The sequence below is a fragment of the Mus pahari genome, chromosome 15 (assembly GCF_900095145.1).
Source record: "Mus pahari chromosome 15, PAHARI_EIJ_v1.1, whole genome shotgun sequence".
Classification (NCBI taxonomy): Eukaryota; Metazoa; Chordata; class Mammalia; order Rodentia; family Muridae; genus Mus; species Mus pahari.
In genome coordinates this window covers 73,556,959-73,576,721 of record NC_034604.1, presented here as the reverse complement: position 1 = coordinate 73,576,721, position 19,763 = coordinate 73,556,959, and the positions used below count along the sequence as shown (strand labels likewise).

General features: G+C 51.3%; 1 protein-coding gene across 2 annotated transcripts in view; it reads left to right on the top strand.

Annotated features, from left to right (window-relative positions):
- Window positions 1-15,350: 15,350 nt before the first annotated feature.
- The window catches only part of Nfatc1 (nuclear factor of activated T cells 1), a 106,965-nt gene continuing 102,552 nt past the window's right edge, over window positions 15,351-19,763 (top strand). For both annotated transcript variants that reach the window (XM_021214372.1, XM_021214370.2), the window contains exon 1: window positions 15,351-15,788. In XM_021214372.1, the coding sequence (XP_021070031.1) occupies window positions 15,662-15,788 (127 nt within the window). In that variant the 5' untranslated portion in view covers window positions 15,351-15,661. The remainder of the gene's footprint in view (window positions 15,789-19,763) is intronic.

Below are 19,763 nucleotides of genomic sequence, written 5' to 3'. Positions count from 1 at the left end.
CCAGCCTGGTCTACAAAGTGAGTTCCAGGACAGCCAGGGCTACACAGAGAAACCCTGTCTCGAAAAACCAAAAAAAAAAAAAAAAAAAAAAAAGGAACATCAGTGCAAGTCAGAAATCTGGGGTGTTATATGGAAATGGAGCTGAAACATTGAAAGGCCCAGGAGTGCCAGCATCCCAGCCAGGATGTCAGCCACACCCATAGAGCCATCCAGCTGCTCCCAGCCAGCAGCCTCCTTCTTGACCTAAAGGCTGAGTAGCCCTGACTCAGTTTCTCCCTGAGAAGAACAACCCATGTTTGAAGACAAGGGCTATGACCAGGGCTCTGCAAATGTGTGAAAGGCTGCAAGTCAAAGCAGCTCTGGCTCTCCTGGAGAAGTGGATGCACGTCTCATATCTGTAACCTGGAGGCACTGCATTACCCTGCCAGGACCTGCTGCCACGAATCTGTACTGTTAACCCTGGACCTGCTGTCCCCAACGTTTTTTTTTCCCCTTTTGGCCATTTGTTGAGTAAGGTGCTCACAACACTAGAACACTCTGCCTCTCTCCATAAGCCCCAAAGATGGTCCCCCCAACCCCAAGCTTGGACAGGGCAGGTAAAATGCAGAGAAGACAGAAACTGTAGGTCCTCCCCTACCTGGCCTGACCCTCTACCCGCCAGCAGCTCAGGCCCCTACATGTAGGTCAAGTCCTGCACAGGAGATTAACCTGGGTCTCGAGAACGATGTGGACCATTTCCTTTCAATTATGCATCCGACTCCCATGTCCTCGGGGTGCTGCTAGTTGTTGGTATTTCTCTCTCTTTCTGTAAAGAATCCTTAGTAGTTCCTCAGGGTTGTGACACTAGCATTACCTGCTGTGGGTCTATGGGAGAGAGAGCTGCTGCTGGCTGTCTTAATTTTTGTGACTAATGGTGTGTTCATGTCACTCACGGCAGGGCTTCCCAGGACGAACCCTTCATATTCATGTCATACATGCGGACTTTCCCAGGACGAACACCTTCATATTTATATCATACATGTAGAGGATCCCAGAATGCGCCCCTGCATATCCACACCATATGCAGAGGTTCCTGGGACAAGCCCCTTCATATCCATAACAGACATATGGGGGTTCCACAGATGACTACCATCACATCACACATGGAACCGCTCTCAGTGTGAGCCCTCTTCTGCTGGGAGTGCAGCAGCAGCAGGAGCAGGAAATCCACATGCAGCCAATTCCAGGGTGTCCTCCATGACAAGACAGAGGGGAGAATTGGGGGACCCCAGTGGCTTTTCTCACTGCAGGCAGTAGTTCTGGGGAAGTGGGATGGCTTCCAGGGATGGGTAGGGAGCCTCTGGACTTTGATCCCATGGTCATTCTGTCACGAATGACCTTGACTCTGAGGTATATCAGCTCCACAAACTACAGATGCTGCGTGAAGAATGTGCCTGGCTGTGGACTACACCTCCCTGCCTCAAACTGGGTGGGGACCTCCAGGAGGGAGGGATGGGGAATGTCCTAGGCTAGAAACTGAAAGTTCACAGGAGAGTAGGGAGAGACCTAGAGGCACCTGAAGTAGGGGCTCTGGCAGCTCTGGGGACCTCCTGGCTGCCACCATCTTCTGGTACCTCATGCATCCAGACTCCACCCCCACTACCCATCTGAGGTAGGGATCTCTCTTGGGACAGCCCGAGTGTCCTCCACCCTCAATATGTGACTAAAAAAAAAAAGGAGGGAAAGTGGGAACAGGGAGTCAGCAGGCCAGCCTGGATGAGGGGCCTGGGTGCGTCCTACCAGAGCTCTCACACTCTGGGTCGTGCTAAGGCCAAGGAGCCAAAGCACCAGCGTGGAGACAGATGGTGTGTTAGAGACAAGCGGAGGGGTGTTCCAGAGACCGACTATGATCTGATCTTCAGCTGGGAATTGGGAGGCTACACCAAGGGCAAACTTACAACCTTGTAAAATACCCAGGCACAATGGAACAAGCCACCAGGGGCTGCCACGGAGCCTGGGATCCAGAAATGGGGACAGAGGTGTCCTGGGAGCTGGAAGGCATGATGGGTCTCCTGATAACTGCATACTTAAACTGTCAAGAGCATGCCTGACACAACATGACATGTCAGGAACCCCTTTCAGGGCCGCCTGCTGACATCCTGTCCGTTGGGCCACTTGAACTCTTAATATATAATAGCTGCTGTGTACTCACTGGCCATCTTAGCCTCTCAAGGACACCCTGTCTACTGCGGCCCCCAGGTTCTCCCTGCTCCCCATTCCCCTTCACCGACCACCCACAGGCTCTCACCCTTGAGGTGCACCCACCAGGGAATGCCATCAGCTCTGGGAAAGGAGACTCCTATACATCTCATTTCCAGAGCCTGCACCTCTGATACCCACACATGTTTGAAAAAAAAGATGGGCGTCACAATCATGAGAGATGCAGTGCGCATTACGGGGCAGCTTGCCCACCCAATAGCCAAGGTTTCTCACGGACTTCCACTCCCTACCAGATGGCAGGCAAATCAGAGCCCTCGCTGTGACCTGATGGTTATACCTGGCTTCACACCCCAGAACCCCAGAAAGAGACCTGTCGCAACCCAATGTCCTCCTTGATGCTAAACATTAGAACTGAAACTGTAAAGTAATCCACTGCCTGTTTCCAGGCCTCCTCTGAAGGCCAGTGTGAGAGCACAATGACACAAGGGTCAGAACCCTCATTGGGTGTTTAAGAAAACGGGAACAGGGCGCTGACTGATGGGGTACAGGGCATTGATAGTCTGCATGGGAGAGGGAAAGGGGAAACAAAGCCTGTGATGGGGACACACACAGGAACTAGAAGGTTGGCTGGTCCCTGTGGCAGGTGTCTATGTGTTACTGCTTCTCAAGAGGCTGAGGCAGGAGGATCATTTGAGCTCAAGGGTTCAAGGCCAGCCTGGCCAATGCAATTAGATATAGTCTCAGAATAGAAATGAATGAAAAAGATAAGGAGAGAGAGAGAGAGAGAGAGAGAGAGAGAGAGAGAGAGAGAGAGAGAGAGAGAAAGAGAATAAAGAAGGGAGGGTGCAAGAGAGAGACGGGGAAAGGAGGGATGGAGGGAGAGAAGATAAAAGGAGGGAGGGAGGGGGATAAAGAGGGAGGGAAGGAGGGAGGACATGAAAGCATGCAATCAGACATTCTGTTTAGCCTTTGGAAAGGAGGGACTGTCCTGGTACATGCCACAGTGTGGTAAAACTCAAAGGTATTTGCTAAGTTGAGCAAGCCTGACAGGAAGAACAGGTGCAACAGCACCCCGTGTCCTTTCATTTTTTAAATTTTATGTATATGAATGTTTGCCTGCATTTATTTATGTGTTGTGTGGGTGCCTGGTGCCCACAGAGGTCAGAAGAGGGCACTAGATCTCCTGAAACGGAAGTCGAGGGTATATGTTAGCCACCATGTAGGTGCTGAGAACAGAATCTGGATGAACTGAGCCCCACACACTCAATGTGGCGCCATCTGTCCAGCCCCGAGGGTTCCTGTGGAGCCTAGGACTGTCAGATCCGTGGGACAGGCAGTACAGTGCTTGGAGTCCAGCAGGGCACAGTGGGAACAGGCTCCATTTGGAAAGACAGAAAAGTTCCAAAGATGCAAGTGGAACAGTCACACATTGTAGGATATGCCCACACTTGAAATGGGCAACACGGGGCTGTGGAGACGACCCAGTGGGGAGGCGATTGCCATACAAACTGAGGAGCTGAGTGCAGATTCCCCAGAACCCAGAGTTGAGCACAGTGGCACCTCTGTAACACAGCACTCACACAGCAGATGACTGTTGGACAGGAGAACCCCAAGAAGCTCAATGGCCAACCCCTGAGGTTGTTCTGTGACCTGCACGCACGCACGCGCACATGTGTACACACACACACACACACACACACACACACATGCATACACACACCATGGCACAGGGATGCCCACACGCATTCACACACAAAAATGTCTTTTAAAAAGATCAAAATAGTCAATTTCATGTTATGCTTATTTTAACAGTTTTGGAAAAGTGAACCTCCTTTAAAATAGACTGTCTGTCTGTCTGTCTGTCTGTTGCCCGAGCCCCGGGGAAAGCTCCCAGGCTCGGTGGGGACAGCCTGGACAAGCTGCATTGGTAACCTGAAGCCTTGCCAAGGAGCGGCTTCTGCTCATTTACACTCTGGCAAGATGCCACTTCCTGTTTCTAAGAAGAAATAAAGGGCCGGGCAGACTTTTAAAAAGCTCCCCATCTTCTTGGACATCAAACGGCCCCACACAGCCTCTTGATGGGTTGAGGGTAAAGGGAGCAGAGACACATGGATTAAATTCCCCTTGCAATTTACTCCAGTTTAAAAATTAATGGAAAAAAGTGCCTGGCAAAACTTGTTTAGAGCTTTATTGAACCAAAACAGTTTAAAAATAGTTTGGGAAGCTGGGCCTGCTCTGGGTGGATGAAACTGAGTCTTGCCAGAGCTGAGGGGCTCCTGGGGCAGCCAGAGCCACACGCTCTGCAATGGGGGAAACTACCACCCATGAGAAAATGACGGCAGTCATCTGATATCAGAGAAGGAAGAGAAAAACTGCTGCCTCATTACCTAAGACTGGGGTCGAAGTGGCTCACTGTGGGGTTATGGCTTAATTAAAATATTCCAAGAAAGTGAACGTTTGCAGAAGGTTACAATGTTGCCATCAGAAAGCTGCTGTTTCTCATTATAAGCTTTTTTCTATAAAACTAACAAACAAATAAAAGTTTCTAAGTTTGGAAGGACAGACCTTGAAGCAAAGGGCAACCCATTCACTGTAGAGAACCCTACAGAGAGGAGCAGACAGTCCCAGGGACAGCCATGCCTGGTGGCCACTTCTTGTCCTATAGAATGGAGCAAAAAAGACTAGAAGACCTAGGTGACAAAGACAGCTGCAGCTGCTTACAGACACAGCAGGTGGGGTTATCCCCTACCACCAGGCCAGCCTCCCTTGCTGACCTGGCCAGCAGGAATTCCAGGTACAGTCACAAGTCTGCTCTCAGCCTATCAGGAAGCACACACGACTTGAACCAGCCTGTACCCGTACCCCAGAGCCCTACTGAGGACACCAGTAGGTTTTGGAAAACTGCATACCAGTTTTCCAAGAGACTTCATCTTGAGAGGTTCTTCTACCCTGCATAGCATGTCATCAAGGTCCAGGGGACACGGCTGGTTGTGATGGTGTCTCACTCCCTCGCCATCCTCTTTCTGGTTGGAGGGGTATTTGCTTTCTAATACCTTCCAAAACCACTCTTCATCAATGAGAAGGATGACAAGATACGTGGTCAGCCACATCTGTGGCCACCCACGCAATGGCTTTGGGCTCTGTAGGTTCCTATTAGATGTGAGAAGGATCCCAAATCAGCCTGGTTTCAGCCCAAAAGGGGAGTGATTCTGCCACACAGCTGAGAGGTTAGGGGCAGGTTTCCATGGATACTGGGCTTAGACTAGTCTCAGCTTCTGACCCTGGACTAGGTCTCAGATTGAATGACTTCCTCAAGATGGAGTAGACAGCCCAGAGCTTGTGTTTCTGTTAGGGAAGAGGTACTGCGTGGGTGGCTTCTGTCAGGGACCCACCTTGGGCCAGGGCAGATAGTAAGCAGTGAGCAGCCAATGGCCCACATAGACCTGAGACTTCTCCGGCAAACACCATAGGATGTGTCAAGCTACACTGGAACAGCCTGGCTGCTATACCTGTTAGGGTACTGGCCCAGAGAGGAGGTCCCCCATTCTCTCCACAGTAGGTCCTTTAGAAGAGATGGGGGGGGTAGTGCCTCAGCCCCCAGGAGAAGGAAACAGTCAAGGATATGGTAGTGTGGTGTGATAAAACACTGTGTTCAAAGACGTGGCTTTGGCGGCTATTTTTGGTTGTTAACTTGATTACATCTGAATTAACTAAAACTCAAGTAGCTGGGAACACCTGTGATGTATTCTTTTTTTCTTAATTAATTAAATCATTTGAAGTGGGAACCCTGACTAGTATAAAATTTGGTGGGTTCTCTAGAACAGAACTTACAGACGGGGCACAGATTTATTAGAATGGCTAAAAGGGCTGACAGGCGGGTGGTGGTGGCACACGCCTTTAATCCCAGCACTTGGGAGGCAGAGGCAGACGGATTTCTGAGTTATAGGCCAGCCTGGTCTACAGAGTGAGTTCCAGGACAGCCAGGGCTACACAGAGAAACCCTGTCTTGAAAAAAGGGGGGGGGGGCTGACAGGCTGTGGTCCAGCTAGTCCAACAATAGCTGTCCACCAATGGGAGGTCCAAGACTCAGGTTGACTGTCCCAGCTGGTCTTTCCTCAGAGTCCTGAGGCAGTAGACTCTAATGCCCGTGAAGGGCTGCATTCACCAGTGAGAGCAAGCAAGCAGCAGAGGGCAAGTTTCATTCTTCCATGGAGGCTTCGAGCAGAAAGTGTGACTGGGATTAAAGGCAGAACTTCCCACTTCAGAAGATCTAGATTAAAAGTAGATCTTTCAAATGGGCATGATAGTTCACACCTTTAATCCCAGCACTCAGCAGACAAAGGCAGGCGGATCTCTGAGTTTGAGACCAAGCTGTTCTGCATGGTGAGTTCCAGGACATCCAGAGTGACATAGCGATACCCTCTCTCATGTGTACACACACACACACACACACACACACACACGTATATTTCCACTTCAAATGATTTAATTAAGAAAAAAATCCCTCACAGGTATGCCCAAACACTTGTGTTTTAATTAGTTCCAGATGTAGTCATATTGCCAACCAAGAATAGCCATTATACTGGGGAAGCCCACTTTAGGAGGGGGGAGGAGGAGGAGGAGGAAGAAGAGGAAGAGGAGGAGGAGGAGGAGGAGGAGGAGGAGAGAGAGAGAGAGAGAGAGAGAGAGAGAGAGAGAGAGAGAGAGAGAGAGAGAGAGACTTTTTCTGCTCACAGTTCTGGAAGTCCGTGTGCCATGTGCGACGGCTTCTTACCATCATAATTTCAAGGCAGCTCAGGGCAATGAGGAGAAACATAAAAGTAGATATGTCTATTTTGGTGTCTCACACGGTCTCCAAAGTTCACGTGTGGGTGCATGTTCAATCCAACAATCTTAGCTGATCACCACTCATAGGTCTCGTCTCTAAACACCATGACCAAATGAACTTTTTCCACACTAGTAATGTCACACAAGGGGAGTGGGTTTCAACCCCTCGGAAGCACTCTGACCATGATCAGGCCACAGCACCTTACATTCTAGAGGGACAATACCAGGGACCACAAACCAGCCTTACATGGATAGAAAGTTGAATTTGCATAAGCCAGAAGTTCAAAAGCAATGTGCCAGCAAGCCCAAGCTCCCTGAGACCTGGAGAGGCAGAGGATTCCTGCCTCTTCTAGTCTAGGATGATCTGTCAGTTTCCTCTGCACCCTTTGGCTGGCAGAACATATCCCCAGTTCTGCCACCATCATCATTTGGTGTCCACCTTGTGCGTGCCTTGCTTGGTTGAGAGCTCCTGTGGTTTCATCTTGGCTAACTCTGTGTGACCAACTCCATACATAGCTCACATACATAGGAGCTAGGGGTCATCCCTTCAAGATCTGTTCAAGGGATGAAGTTCAACTAACAACTAAAATTGATGAGCCCTCAAGAGTGTCCTACTGTGCATGCATCCTTCCCAGATGTCCTGAGGGTGAGGCCTATTGGCATGGCAGTCCAGGTGGATGAGGAACTGAACCTCAAACACAGTCTGTGGGGGACCAGCTCCCAGCAGGAAGGCTGATGTGTTGTGCTAACCCATCCCCAAGGGTGTTGGTGGAATTACTTTTAAACCCCCAATTAAAGTCTCTGGAAAGGAACTGACACCCCAAAAGTCTGTAAAGCGGGCCCAGGGGCAAACAGCAAATGAAGAAGCATCTGTGGAGAAAGCCCTTTGGGGATTCCGTGAGAAACTGGGCTTCTGTGGTACCTCAACAGCCCCTCCCACCTCACATCACCAACAACTGATGAAGACTCTCTGTTTCTTAGCTTTGGTTTGGAAAAGTGGTGCCTTGTGCTTGAATGCTTGCTCTGATCTGCCAAGATGGGGACCGTTTCTTCCCAAGGCTGCCCCACAGTGAGGAATGCTGGTCCTTTCAGCCCGGGATGCAGTGGACCAAGGAGAGGGGCAGCAAGGTGAGAGAACTGAGGAAAGCCCGCCACACTCCAAGCGCTCAGCTCCGAGAGAAGGATGTGATCTACATCAAGTTTGTCCTCGTCCCCATCCCTGGGTCTAGTCCCCTGGCTCATCTATGCCTTGGGAGAGACAGCTGCTGCCTCTTCCCAAAGGATCTGGCTTCGCAGGCAGCAGAACATGGTGAAGCTCACACAGAAGGGTGTTCTGGAGAGGGACAGGGAGTCATGGGGTAGAAATATATATATATCTATATATACAGCCTACAGCGCAGAATGCCTGGTTGTCAGAAGAGGAGCAGGGAAAGCCACAACTGAGGGAGCCTCCCTGAGGTCAGAGCAGCAGCAAGCATGACCCCCGGGAAGAAGGCACAGCCTAATAGCTCATTTGTGGGACAACTTATCTCCCCAGCACATTGCTTAAAGTGACAGCCCAATTCACTGAGGATTAGGGTTCTACTCAGACCTGTTAGGCAGCTGTCTATGAGAGTGTCACCTTTGCTTCCCAAGGAGCAACATAAGCTGCTAGAGAGGGCACAGGCCTCACTATGGTGGTCCCAAGGCCACTGACAATAAACAAGTGACAAGAACAAGCTGGACATGAGGTTGTAGGCATGTGTGGAGACCAGAACCTAGAGATTCTGTAATCTATTGTCTAAACTGGCTTGTTTCCAACCCAAACTCCTGAGATGTGCAGAGAAACACAAGCCATGCATATCAAAGCACAGATGATAGAAATTGCCTATAAGAATGAACAGGTTTCAGATCTAACCAAAATGATAACACTTGGACTTTAGACTCTTCTCTGTAAACATGCTCACAGCAATGAAGTAAGGCTTAGTTAATGAAGAGTTCACATCAAGAAAATCCAGCAAACTCCAAGGAAGGTAAATTCTAAATAGAGTCTGCCAATGGAGGGAAGAAAGTGCGAAGAAGAGCCAAGTGGGACTTCCAGAGCTGAAAAGCACACTAATCCAGTAAGTGCTGGAAATGACGCCCCAGTGGGGGCTTAGCCATGGCTCTGAGCTGGCACGGGCAAGAACCGGGGATGTGGTGCTATTCCAACTGAGACTGTGCAGGCTGTGGACTGAAAGAATGAGAAGAGATGACGGGGAGAGGAAGTAAGGGAGCCAGAGAGCAAGAGCATGTGCCCACAGAGAGAGAGGAAGAGGGGGCACTGAAACCATTCCAGATGTGTAGACCAACCTACACCACCAGGAAAATCCCAGCAAACTCCAAGGAAGGTAAACTTCAAGAGACCAGCAACAAACTGACCACAGGAGATAGATCAAAAGCAGACGGTGGGGGATTACCTCTTGCCAGAGACCCAGAGCAAGGTTAACATCTGACTCTAGAAGCAGCAACTGAGGCTTGAAGACAGTATGTCCAAAGGGCACTAAGAAAAACTTTGCTCAACAAAGCCTCTTTCTAACTCTGACAAATTAAAAGCTTTGGCACAGAAACGAAAGCTGAGAATATGCTGCTAGCGCAAAGAACCTCCTTGCATGAAATACAAGGCAAAGTCGGGAATACTGGGACAATAACCTGCACCTACAGGAAGCAGCGCGTCAGGAGGCAATCACGTGATTTTCCAAGGCAACATGCACGCATGTTTTCTTTTCTTCTCATGACTCACTTAAAAAACAATCATATAAAACAATGTGTGTATACTGTAGTGTTCTGCCGACAGCTTGCAGAAACACAATCCAGGTGTAATATGTTTGCCAATAACAATATATAGCGTCTTAAGGGACCGCAGAAGGTAAAGGAACAGTTCCCACAATGCACTATGAGGTTTGTCTGTATCACTTTCTGTAGCACTGTAGAACATCACACCACTGGGCGATGGGAGAACCATATAGAAATAATGCTTCTGTGTGTCACTGAAATGGACTCAGGATAAACCTACAACCCATCATGAAGTTACCTGTAGCTGACAAACACAAGAGCAGGCTCTAAGGGATGCTGCAAACCAGGGAAGTCCATTCTCACCAAACACATCCTGTAATGTAAAGAAAGCAGTAAAGAAACTGAGTGAAAGGAACATGGAAAATGTAGAGAGAAAACGCAAAGTTCAACTTCATTACCTGAAACTGAAATGTGAACAGATTAACATTCCAGTCATGGGGCAGCAGTAGTCAAACTGGAGAGTAAAACATTGTACAACTTCATGCTGTCTTCTGGAGATAAGCTGTAGGTAGAGAAGTACACACTCACTATCAGGATGGAAATCATCCATCATGCAAAAAGAAACTTCAGGAAAGCCAGAGTGGCTGTGCTACTGTTGCATGAAAGAGTCCAAAAGTAAAAAATAAAAGTCAAAGATTGCTGAATTGGATGCTCAGTCCCCTCCAAGCCTCGTGTATTGAAGATGTGGTCCCTAGAGAGGGGTTGGAGCCATGGAGGGAGGAGTGGAACCTTTGGGCAGTGAGACTACCTGGTAGGAACCCCACATTTCTGGAGGCAAGCCCTTCATGAGGTTGATCCCCGCCCCCAAACCTCTCTTCCTTTTGCTTCTCTGCTAAGATGAGGTTGTTGTGGTTTATCCCATGATCCCACTGTGTACTGCCATAGGTCCTAAAGCAATGGGGGGCATTCAGTAATGGACTGAACAGGCCAAAAAAATGTAAACTTAAAAAAAACCTTATTTCTTTATATGTTAATCATCTTTGTGTTTGTTACAGTATCGGAAAGCTAACTGATACAGATTACAAGGGCTGCTTCAAGGTAACAAAAGAACCAATGCCTGAGAAAGAGAAACAGTTCTAAGTGTAGGTGTGCCTGACAACACAGTTCCCAGACAGACATAGTAGATCCAGTAGATACTTGGTGATGGCCTTCAGAGGTGGGGCAGGTTGACTCTAGTGTCAGGGGTGAGCGTGACTCAGAATGGCTTCAGTGAGGAAGTCCCTTGTGGCCACTACAGGCAAAAGATAGGAAATTGAAGGACCTTAGGTATCAAGGGAAGCAATTTGGTCTTTATCCTGATTCCTAGGACATATGCCCTGGGAGAAAGTTGTTGATAACTGACTGACTGATTAATTGATTGATTGTGGTATTCGTTTTATTTTGTTGTTTTAGGGCTGTGCCAATTTCTCATCGCGAGACAAAATACCAGAGAAAGTCAACTTAAAAGGATGAAAGTTTACATTAAATTACTGCTCTCACAGGCTCCCGGCTCCACTGCCTTAGGACCTGTGGCAAAGGGAACATTCTGGCAGCAGAGCGCATTGGGGGCAACGCTGGTGACCTTAGGTGACAGAGAGCGGAGTGTCTGGCCTCAGTATGCACTCCAGAGAGCAGTGTCTCCTCCCACGAGGTCTGGCCTCCTACCGCCCCATCAACATCAACGGGAAACAGGTCATTTGCCATGGACTTCAAGACATTTGGGGAGCGGGACCCAAACCTTTAGGAAATGGATGTTGCTCTGGTTAAAGCAAATCATAGAAGGCTTCTTCACTTGTCTGGGAACAAGGGAGAGATTAAACAGTAAAACTGTAGCTCTCTGAACCCCAATTCTGTGGTCCTCCAAAATACCCCAAGGTCTGGGAGGGAGTGGCTGATGTTGCTGTAACTCAAGAGCAACTGTCAGGGTTCACTTAACTGGTTTTGTTTGTTTGTTTTTTGTTTTTGTTTGTTTGTTTGTTTGTTTTTAAGCACTTTAAAAGTAACCTGGCTGGGTACCAATCAGTGTGCAGCACATCAAGCAAAGTCTTTAGCACCAATGGCTAACCAACCAACTCAAACCAGCCAGGTGTGGTGCACACCTGTCACCCTAGAACTGGGAATATTATAAGAGGACCTGGAGTTCAAGGCCAGCCTGGGCTACCTGAGGCCATCTTTTAAAAAATGATGCCACTGAATTCTGGCCTGTTATTCCACTCTCCTGTACCGACTCTGGAGGAAGGCCCAGTTCCCCAGCCTTCCCAATGCCTCACAGTCCTGGGCTTCCTCCCTGTGCTGTGGAGTGAAGTAGATAGATCCAGTCAGAAGCCCCAGGTGCAGTAACCGGGGAGGGAGTTGTAAAGTAACCACTGCTGTGGTTCAAACTGCAGATGCAGTGAGAAGATGTGTATTTAGCTACAGATGGTTTACATGGTTTACCCAAGCAAGATGTATGTGGGTCTGTGGCTTGACTGTACAAAGAAGCCCTCCCTAGCCGGGTGCACCGCACCTGCCCACAGTGCAGTGTGTACAGCTCTTGGTTGGCCAAAGGAGGCTCCAGGTTACAGGACCGAGAGTCGTGGCCCTGGCAGCACAGGACCCTGCTCTTGCACTAAAAGCCCACCAGATCTTGTTGGGGTTTTCTGTGCTCTTGTGCTTTCACACCAGGTTAGAATCAACAATTGCCTGGCTCTTGGAAACTTTGAGTGCTGGGTGGATACCCAAATGCGCCCCAGAAGGAAGGATTTAGCGCCCAAAGACACCTTTTGGATTAAGCTTCTGGGGTGTATTTGCCCCAATAATCCACAGAAGCAACAGTAATCTAAAAATAGTCTTGTTTTCTGTCCTAAGCTTCTTTTAACTTTGTTAGTCATCGCCAAACCTTAAAATAAAACCCGTGTAACGTCTCTCCTGGTAGCAGCTATAAACAAACCTCCTCTAGAGGAGGCCGAAGGAAGAGGAAAGAGGCGGTAGGGACTCGCAGGGAGCGTGGCCGCGGGACCAGGCTTGAGCCCGAGGTGGCCGCAGGGCCTGGCGGACAGCTCAGAGCTGGCCGAGCTCCTGCGCCGCTGCTGCCTCCGGAACTCCCTGCGCCTGGCGTGTGGCCACCGTGGTCCCGGCAACGGCATTAAACAGAGGGAAACAGGCCCGGGATTCCGTCACCCGCGGGGGATAAGGAGGGCATTGAGACAGACAGGAAAGGGCTTTTCTGGATGGGGTGAAAAGTTATTTATTGGAGAGGGAGGGGGAGGAGCAGCCAGGAGGAAGAGGAGGATCAGGAGGAAGAAGGGGAGAGAGGAAGTGAAGAGAGGGGAGATGAAGGGTCAGAGCAGAAAGGAAAAGAGATCAAGAGGAACAGGAGAAGGAAGAGGATATAAAGGAAAAGGAAGGAGAGGGGATGAAGGAAGATCCTGGAAGAGTCCACCGGGCTTCCTCCGAGCTTTGCACAGCTGGGCAAGTCCAAGAGTGCGAACAGGCCAGCGTCTCTGACGCGACGTGTGGGAACTCCTCTGCCCTCCAGAGTCCCCAAGGTCTCGGGTGGGCCTTATTCTTCGCGCCACGCCTCGCCGCTGATGCCTCCGCCCCGCCCCGCCTCGCCCCGCCCCGCCCCGCCTGGTCCCTGACAGGGAAGGGCGGGGACGGAAACTCTACAGGCAAAATCTTGGCACGCTGGTCTGGAGACACCGGGACTCACTGATCTCCGGGACTCACTGAAGAATGGATTTGGGGGAGGGGGGCTGGGGTGGTTCTTGGGTAATGGGGTCTTGGCACCCCCTAGCGGCAACCTCTTTCAAGGAGAGCAGGGAGGCTTCCGCGCATCCCTGCAGGTTTTGAAGGTTCCACTTTGGCATCCTTGCCCCACATCCCAGCATCTTCACTGAGCCTTCAGCTACTTAATAGATCATGCTCCACACCCCCGTGTAGGCACCTCCAGCCTCGCTCTCATCTAGACCACCTACGTGAGTGACTCCATCCTCTCAATGTCAGAGGTAGAGAGGTGTGCGCCATGCCCAGCTCTCCATGTGAATAGCAGGCCAGCAGGTAGTGCATCTGAGACGTGTTGGGCACTGCCTGTGGCTATGCAGCACCCACCACTGCGCTTCTCTGCCGTGGTAGAAAAAAAAGGGATGGCTTTTAGTTCTGTGGCGTTGAGGTAACTGGAAAGAGCCGCTAGATGCTGCTGGAAGAGTGGATGGGTTTTAGCCAAGTTTTCATATTGTTTAACATCGAGCCCAGTTGGCCAGCTCCACTTGCTGGTTGGATCAGATTCCCAAAGTTTTGGGGTGTGAAGTACTTTGGAGCACCTACTGGCTCAGTACACGCCCCGCGCGCCCCACAGTCTCGCCGCCCCACAGCAGACACACTTTTTTTTCTTGCTTTTGAGTTTATTTTAAAGCATATGAGGTGTAGGCCAATAGATTTATGATTTCTATACACCAGACGTTCTAACTGCCCAACCCTCCAATCCGTTCCATCCAAAGCCAACAAGAAAATATGGTCGGGTTTTGGCAGCCGCGTTGCACCCCTAGGAGATGCGGGGAGAGTTGAAAGAGAAAAAGTGTGAAGCGAGGCGGGACAGAATCCTCAGAAGTTCCCCAGCACCAGCCTCTTCCTATGCTAGAAACCTCACGGACGCGCCTACAAAGCACCCTGTGGTCCCTGCACTGGTCGGCCCGCACCGGGGGCAAAGACCCAGAGGAGGAGCTGCGCAGGTGGGCGCGCTCTCCTAGGCGCGCTGCCCCTCCCCTTCTCGTACAGCAAGCAATCCAGTTCGCTCCGATATTTACAGAGTAAAAATGACAATATCTGGCTGTCCCGGGACGCCCATGCAATCTGTTAGTAATTTAGCGGGATGGGAATTTCCTTACTCCCGCCTGCCAGTGGAAGCGCTTTTCCAAATTTCCACAGCGGGGGAAGCCTGCGATTTTACATAATGACTTCAGCATGCAAGGCGTCTCGGCACCCTTCCCCCGCCGCTCGTACCCCCAGCCCCTCATTAAAAGGGAGAGTAGCTTTCTCAGGGCACCGGCCAGAAGCCGCCGCCATCCCAGCTTGGCGCGCTCGCCCATCGCCCCCTAGTAAGCCCTTTCCTTCCCATTTCGCCTCTGCCTGTTTCTAAGTCCACCAACTCTTCCCCAGGAATCCTTTTCCTCCTAGTCCCCCTTTGCTCTCCATCTTCCCTCTTGTACACCTTTGCCCACCTCCAGGTGCCTCTGCGCACCTCTGGGAGCTCCCTCCAGTCCCTTGAGTCCTCATTACTCCCCGCTGCGTCCCTTCCCTCTCAATGAGTCCGGCTGGTCCACCCCAGGGTACCCCTGTCCAAACCAGGGCGCCCAGATTGCCCTGCGAACGGCAGCCGCTGCGCACAGAGGGCGGCGCTCCGCGACTTGTCCCCCGGGCCCCGCGCCGGCTCGGGCGGGCAGGGGCGTGATGTCACTGAAGGGAGGGGGCGCGGGAGCGGCCGGGCGAGCGGGCGGGAGCCGGGGGAGGTGTTTTCCAGCTTTAAAAAGGCAGAAGGCAGAGCCCGGCCCTGCGTCAGAGTGAGACCGAGAGGCTCCGAACTGGGCGGCAGAGTCGCCGCGCGGATCCGAGCGGCGGGGCACGAGCTCCCCGGCGCCGCACACACCTCCGCCCCTGCGGCGAGAGTCCCGGGCCGCAGGCAGGCCAGCCACGCGCGCACACACCCCGCATGTCACCTCCCCGCGGCGCGCGGCGCTGAGCCCGGCCCGGCGCGTGTAGGCGAAGGAGAGGTCGGACTCGGGAGCCGGCCCGGAGCTGCTCCCGGCGCCAGCTCCCGCTCCTCCTCCTGCTGCTCGCCGCTGCCGCTGCCGCCACCGCCGCGTGGATGCCAAGTACCAGCTTTCCAGTCCCTTCCAAGTTTCCACTCGGCCCTCCGGCCGCAGTCTGCGGGAGCGGAGAAACTTTGCGGCCCGCGCCGCCCGCCGGCGGCACCATGAAGGCGGCCGAGGAAGGTAAGCCCCGCGTCCTTCCCTTCGCCCCCGCGAGCCCTGGCCCTTCGTGCCCGCTCCCTGCGCCCCACACCCATCTCGAGTCCTCCTCCCTGGCCAGGCTGCCGGGGCCGGTCTGCGCGTCCAGGGAGGGGCGCGGGCGTCCGGCCGGCCGGACAGCGTGGCACACACTGTGAAGGGTGTCCCCCTGGTGTTTCCCCGGCGCAGCCCAGATTTCTAGCGCGCTTTCTTGCCAATAGGTGTCTCCTCTTCTCTAGCGCGGAGTACTCAAACTTGGCTTTGGCTAGGGTCTTGGAGATCCCAGCTAGGGAAACTTGATTGGGGGGGGGGGGTGAGATTTGAGGATGGGGCGCAGTGTGGGCGGGGGCGTCAGAACCGAAAACAAACAAAACCACCCTGGGATGAAGTGAGGCGTCTTTGGAGAGCAGAGTTGGCCCTGCCTTTACCTCAGGAAGGCAAGCAAGTCCATGACCAGAAGTCTAAAAGTCCCGCATCCTCCCAAGTGAGTAAAGCCTTAGATGCCTCTCACTAAAAGTAAGAGCTTGGCCAAGTGGCCCCAAGTGGTCCAGACTTCTAAACGCCTCTCAAACTTGTGGCCAAATGTATCCAGACAAGAGTTCTGCCTTAGAAAATGGAGAAAAGATTGAAGAAGACGGACTGTCAGGTCTGAAGTTGCTGCTTCCAAGTAAAGAATAGGCGCTGCAATCTGCCCTAACCTGGCAGCCCTTCAGGTCCCCTCAAAAGAGTTAGCAAAATAACGTCTAAAACGTTTAGGCCCCTGCAAGTGTCTTTGAAACACCCTTTAAAGAGTGACTAGTTTTCCAGCAGGGATAACTTGACCAGGTAGAATGGACCCCTGGAGCCACAGGGCTCCTAATTCATTTTTGGCACGAAAGAAGTTACTTAAAATTACTGAAGGCCAGCTGGACCCCTGCTGGGCTGGGGCACTCCTATTTACAAGGGCGGCCATCCTGTAGACAAGCACTTGGAAGGAAACCTTAGCTTCCTGTGAGAGTCTGATGAGTGGGTCAGCAGGCAGAGGCAGCAGTTCCCAGAGTGGGCCCTGGACACCTGGCTTATCTTTAGACTTGAGCCATGGGCTCAGCACAAACGCATCCAGCTTCTCAGAGCCCATGCATCCTGGGTAGACAGTATCCTGAGAACTTTGAAGCAGAGCGCCAGAGACTGCTCACCTCACTGACCTCAGTTCTAAAGAGGTCTAAATGTTGTTAAGTGAACTCCAGATGAGCTCTTGCCACAAGGAAAGCTACATCCTTGCTACAGTGGTTTTTTGTTTGTTTGTTTGTTTGTTTTTTGTTTTTTGTGGGTTGTGAATTTCTTGACATTTATTTCCACACACATCTGTTAGTCACTTTTCTTCTCCATCTTCTTCTACTCGGAGGCCTTAAAGCTTACATTCTTTACTTGTAGTTGATGGCTCACCCTCGTAATCCTAGGTGTAATCTCAGCACCTAAGAAGCTAAGGCAGGAGGATTGTCATGAGTTTGAAGCCAGCCTGGGCAACAAAACAAGAGCCAGGCCTGCCTTGGGCTACAGTGTAAGACCCCAAGTCCACAAAACAAACCTTTTTGTCTTTCCTCTTCCTTCCTTCCTGACCTTTCTTTCTTTCTTTCTTTCTTTCTCTTTCTTTCTTTCTCTTTCTTTTCTTTTCTATTCTTTTTTTTTATGTACAAAAGGGAAAAGCTATTGGGCAGAGGGTAGTGATCATTTCTTGTGTAATCTACCTAGAAAAGGAAATTTGACAGTGTCCCCAATGAAGCAGTGGGCTGGAGGCAATAATGTCCTATGACCGAATGATACTGGTCATATTTTATAGAGTGTGTGTGAATGTAACCGAGCTAACTAGAAACTGTGGCCCAGTCTTGAGACAGCCAGTCCCAGGTAGGGGAAAAGAACTGTATGCCGCAGCAGGTCAGTATCTGCTATTGCTGTGGGCCATGGGAAAACACCCCGTCCTTCTTGAGCAGGCCTTGATCGGGACACCCACTTTCTCTGAGGTCTTCTTCCAGCTTGATGGGCATTTGAATGGAAGCTCATGCAGCCTAGCCATTTTTGAAGGCCTTGTGCTGCTCAGCTCTGAAGAACTCAGAGAAACACAGGCCTGTAGGTAGCCACAGCATCAGGGTTGCCTCACACAATGCGCCACAGGCTCTCTGGAGCTGAACAAAGCTTTCCCTGTTCTCCAGCTGTGTAACTTCATGGCACTGTTTCCTAATCCAGATTAGAAAATGCTGCAGCCATGCACCCTGCTTCATCACACCCAGCACCCACCAGGGCTGGCCCATTAACATCTTGCTCAGTTGGGAGGAAGTGGTCCAAGCTAAACACTTCTATCAAAACTGGAGTGTCTGCCGAACTGGCAGGCCGAGCTTCATACTATATAGAGGACTGGCAAGGGGGCTGGCAGAGGCACAGGGTAGCATTTCATAAGTAGTTGTGTTGACTGACTCCTGTGTTAGGGAGTGGACGAGGAGGGAGGCAGGCCAGCCTCTGAGAGAAAGGCCTTGTGACTTCTTTCCTATTGTCCCAACATCTGGGGGCATATGGCCAGGGGAAGCCAGGTGCTTTGTAACTTTAGCATAAAGCTTTCTTCAAAAAGTAGACAAGAAGGGCTGTTGTGTGTGGAACTGTGGAAAAGGTGGATAAAGAGAGATCGAGGTTTCACCACAGAAAACAGAACTTCCATTTCCCCGAAGGTCAGCAAAAAAAAAGAAAAGTAAAACAAAACAACGCTCCAACTTGCATCTCAAAGTGAGAACTATTATTAGAAACTAAATCAGGCCAGACTGAACTATAGTTTATCACTGGAGAAAAGCAGCCATTGAAACAGGGTCCTGGGAGAAGTGGTAGCCCACGTGATGCTCAAGTTAGCCTCCGGAAAAAGCCATCCCCCAGAGCCCAGAGCTGCAGGGCAGGAGGACAAGGGGGACACTTGCATCTGGTGGCAGATACTGACACTAATCTCCCTCCTCCTTTCCTTCCTGCCTCCTTCCAGGGTTGGGTTCTGATAGTGGCCTCTCCCGCCTTGGCCACCATTTTCCTGATATTCCAGATGTTGGTTTATGTGGTGCCAAGACACCAGGAAAGTTAGAACACAAAGCTGTGAGAAACAGGAAAAGATGGACGGGTCTCTGCAGGCCCAGCCTTTTCCTTCTGATTGCTGAGTGCATGGTACCCTGTCTGTATGGTAACACCCAGCACCACTCAGCCTTTGAGAGCTTGAAATGACCCCCACTGAAGCAGGAGCGGGTGGTGTTTTCGGAGCTGAAAGATTAATGAGGTCGTTAGTGCACGAAAACAAGATTTACTTTGAGTTAGGTGCCCACAGACAGAGGTGGCCACCATGAGTAGACTTGAATGCTTCGGAAGCAACTGTGCTCTGGGGTTTGACCTGCACAGAGGAGAAGGCGACCCCTCAGGAAACCCTACCCTCATTCTCCTGCCCCTTTCAGGTAATGCCTTTAGTAAAAGCAGGGCTAGAAAATGACACGCCCCCCCACCCCCCCAGCGTTGATTGCTTCAAGTTGCAGCGCTAGGAGTTGGGCTCTGGGACGCTTCCCTGAAGGTGGGTTTCCTCGGGCAGCAACCTGGAGGAAGCCTAAGAGAAGCCATGGGGGGGGGGGGAAGACTATATATATTCCCTTTTCCTTTTCGAACTTTTGAACTAATTCAGTAGTTTTGGTCTTTTTCCTGGTGCAGGGAAACAGCAAGACCCAGGGCACCTCCTTCGGCTGTGGAATGTGCACCACGCTGAACAGGAACCAGGGGACCGGCTGCGGGGCCGGGCGACCGGTCCAGGACGCAGCTCCAGCCCCCGTCAGCCCTGTACTGGGTCCGGGAGCGACGGCTCGGCCCGGCCTAGGCTGCTGCGCTCCCCTGGTAGCGGTCAGCTGCGCCGAAGTTGGGGCGCGGACGCCTAGGCTGCTGGCAGGGGGCTGGGTTCCTGCGGAGCGGGGG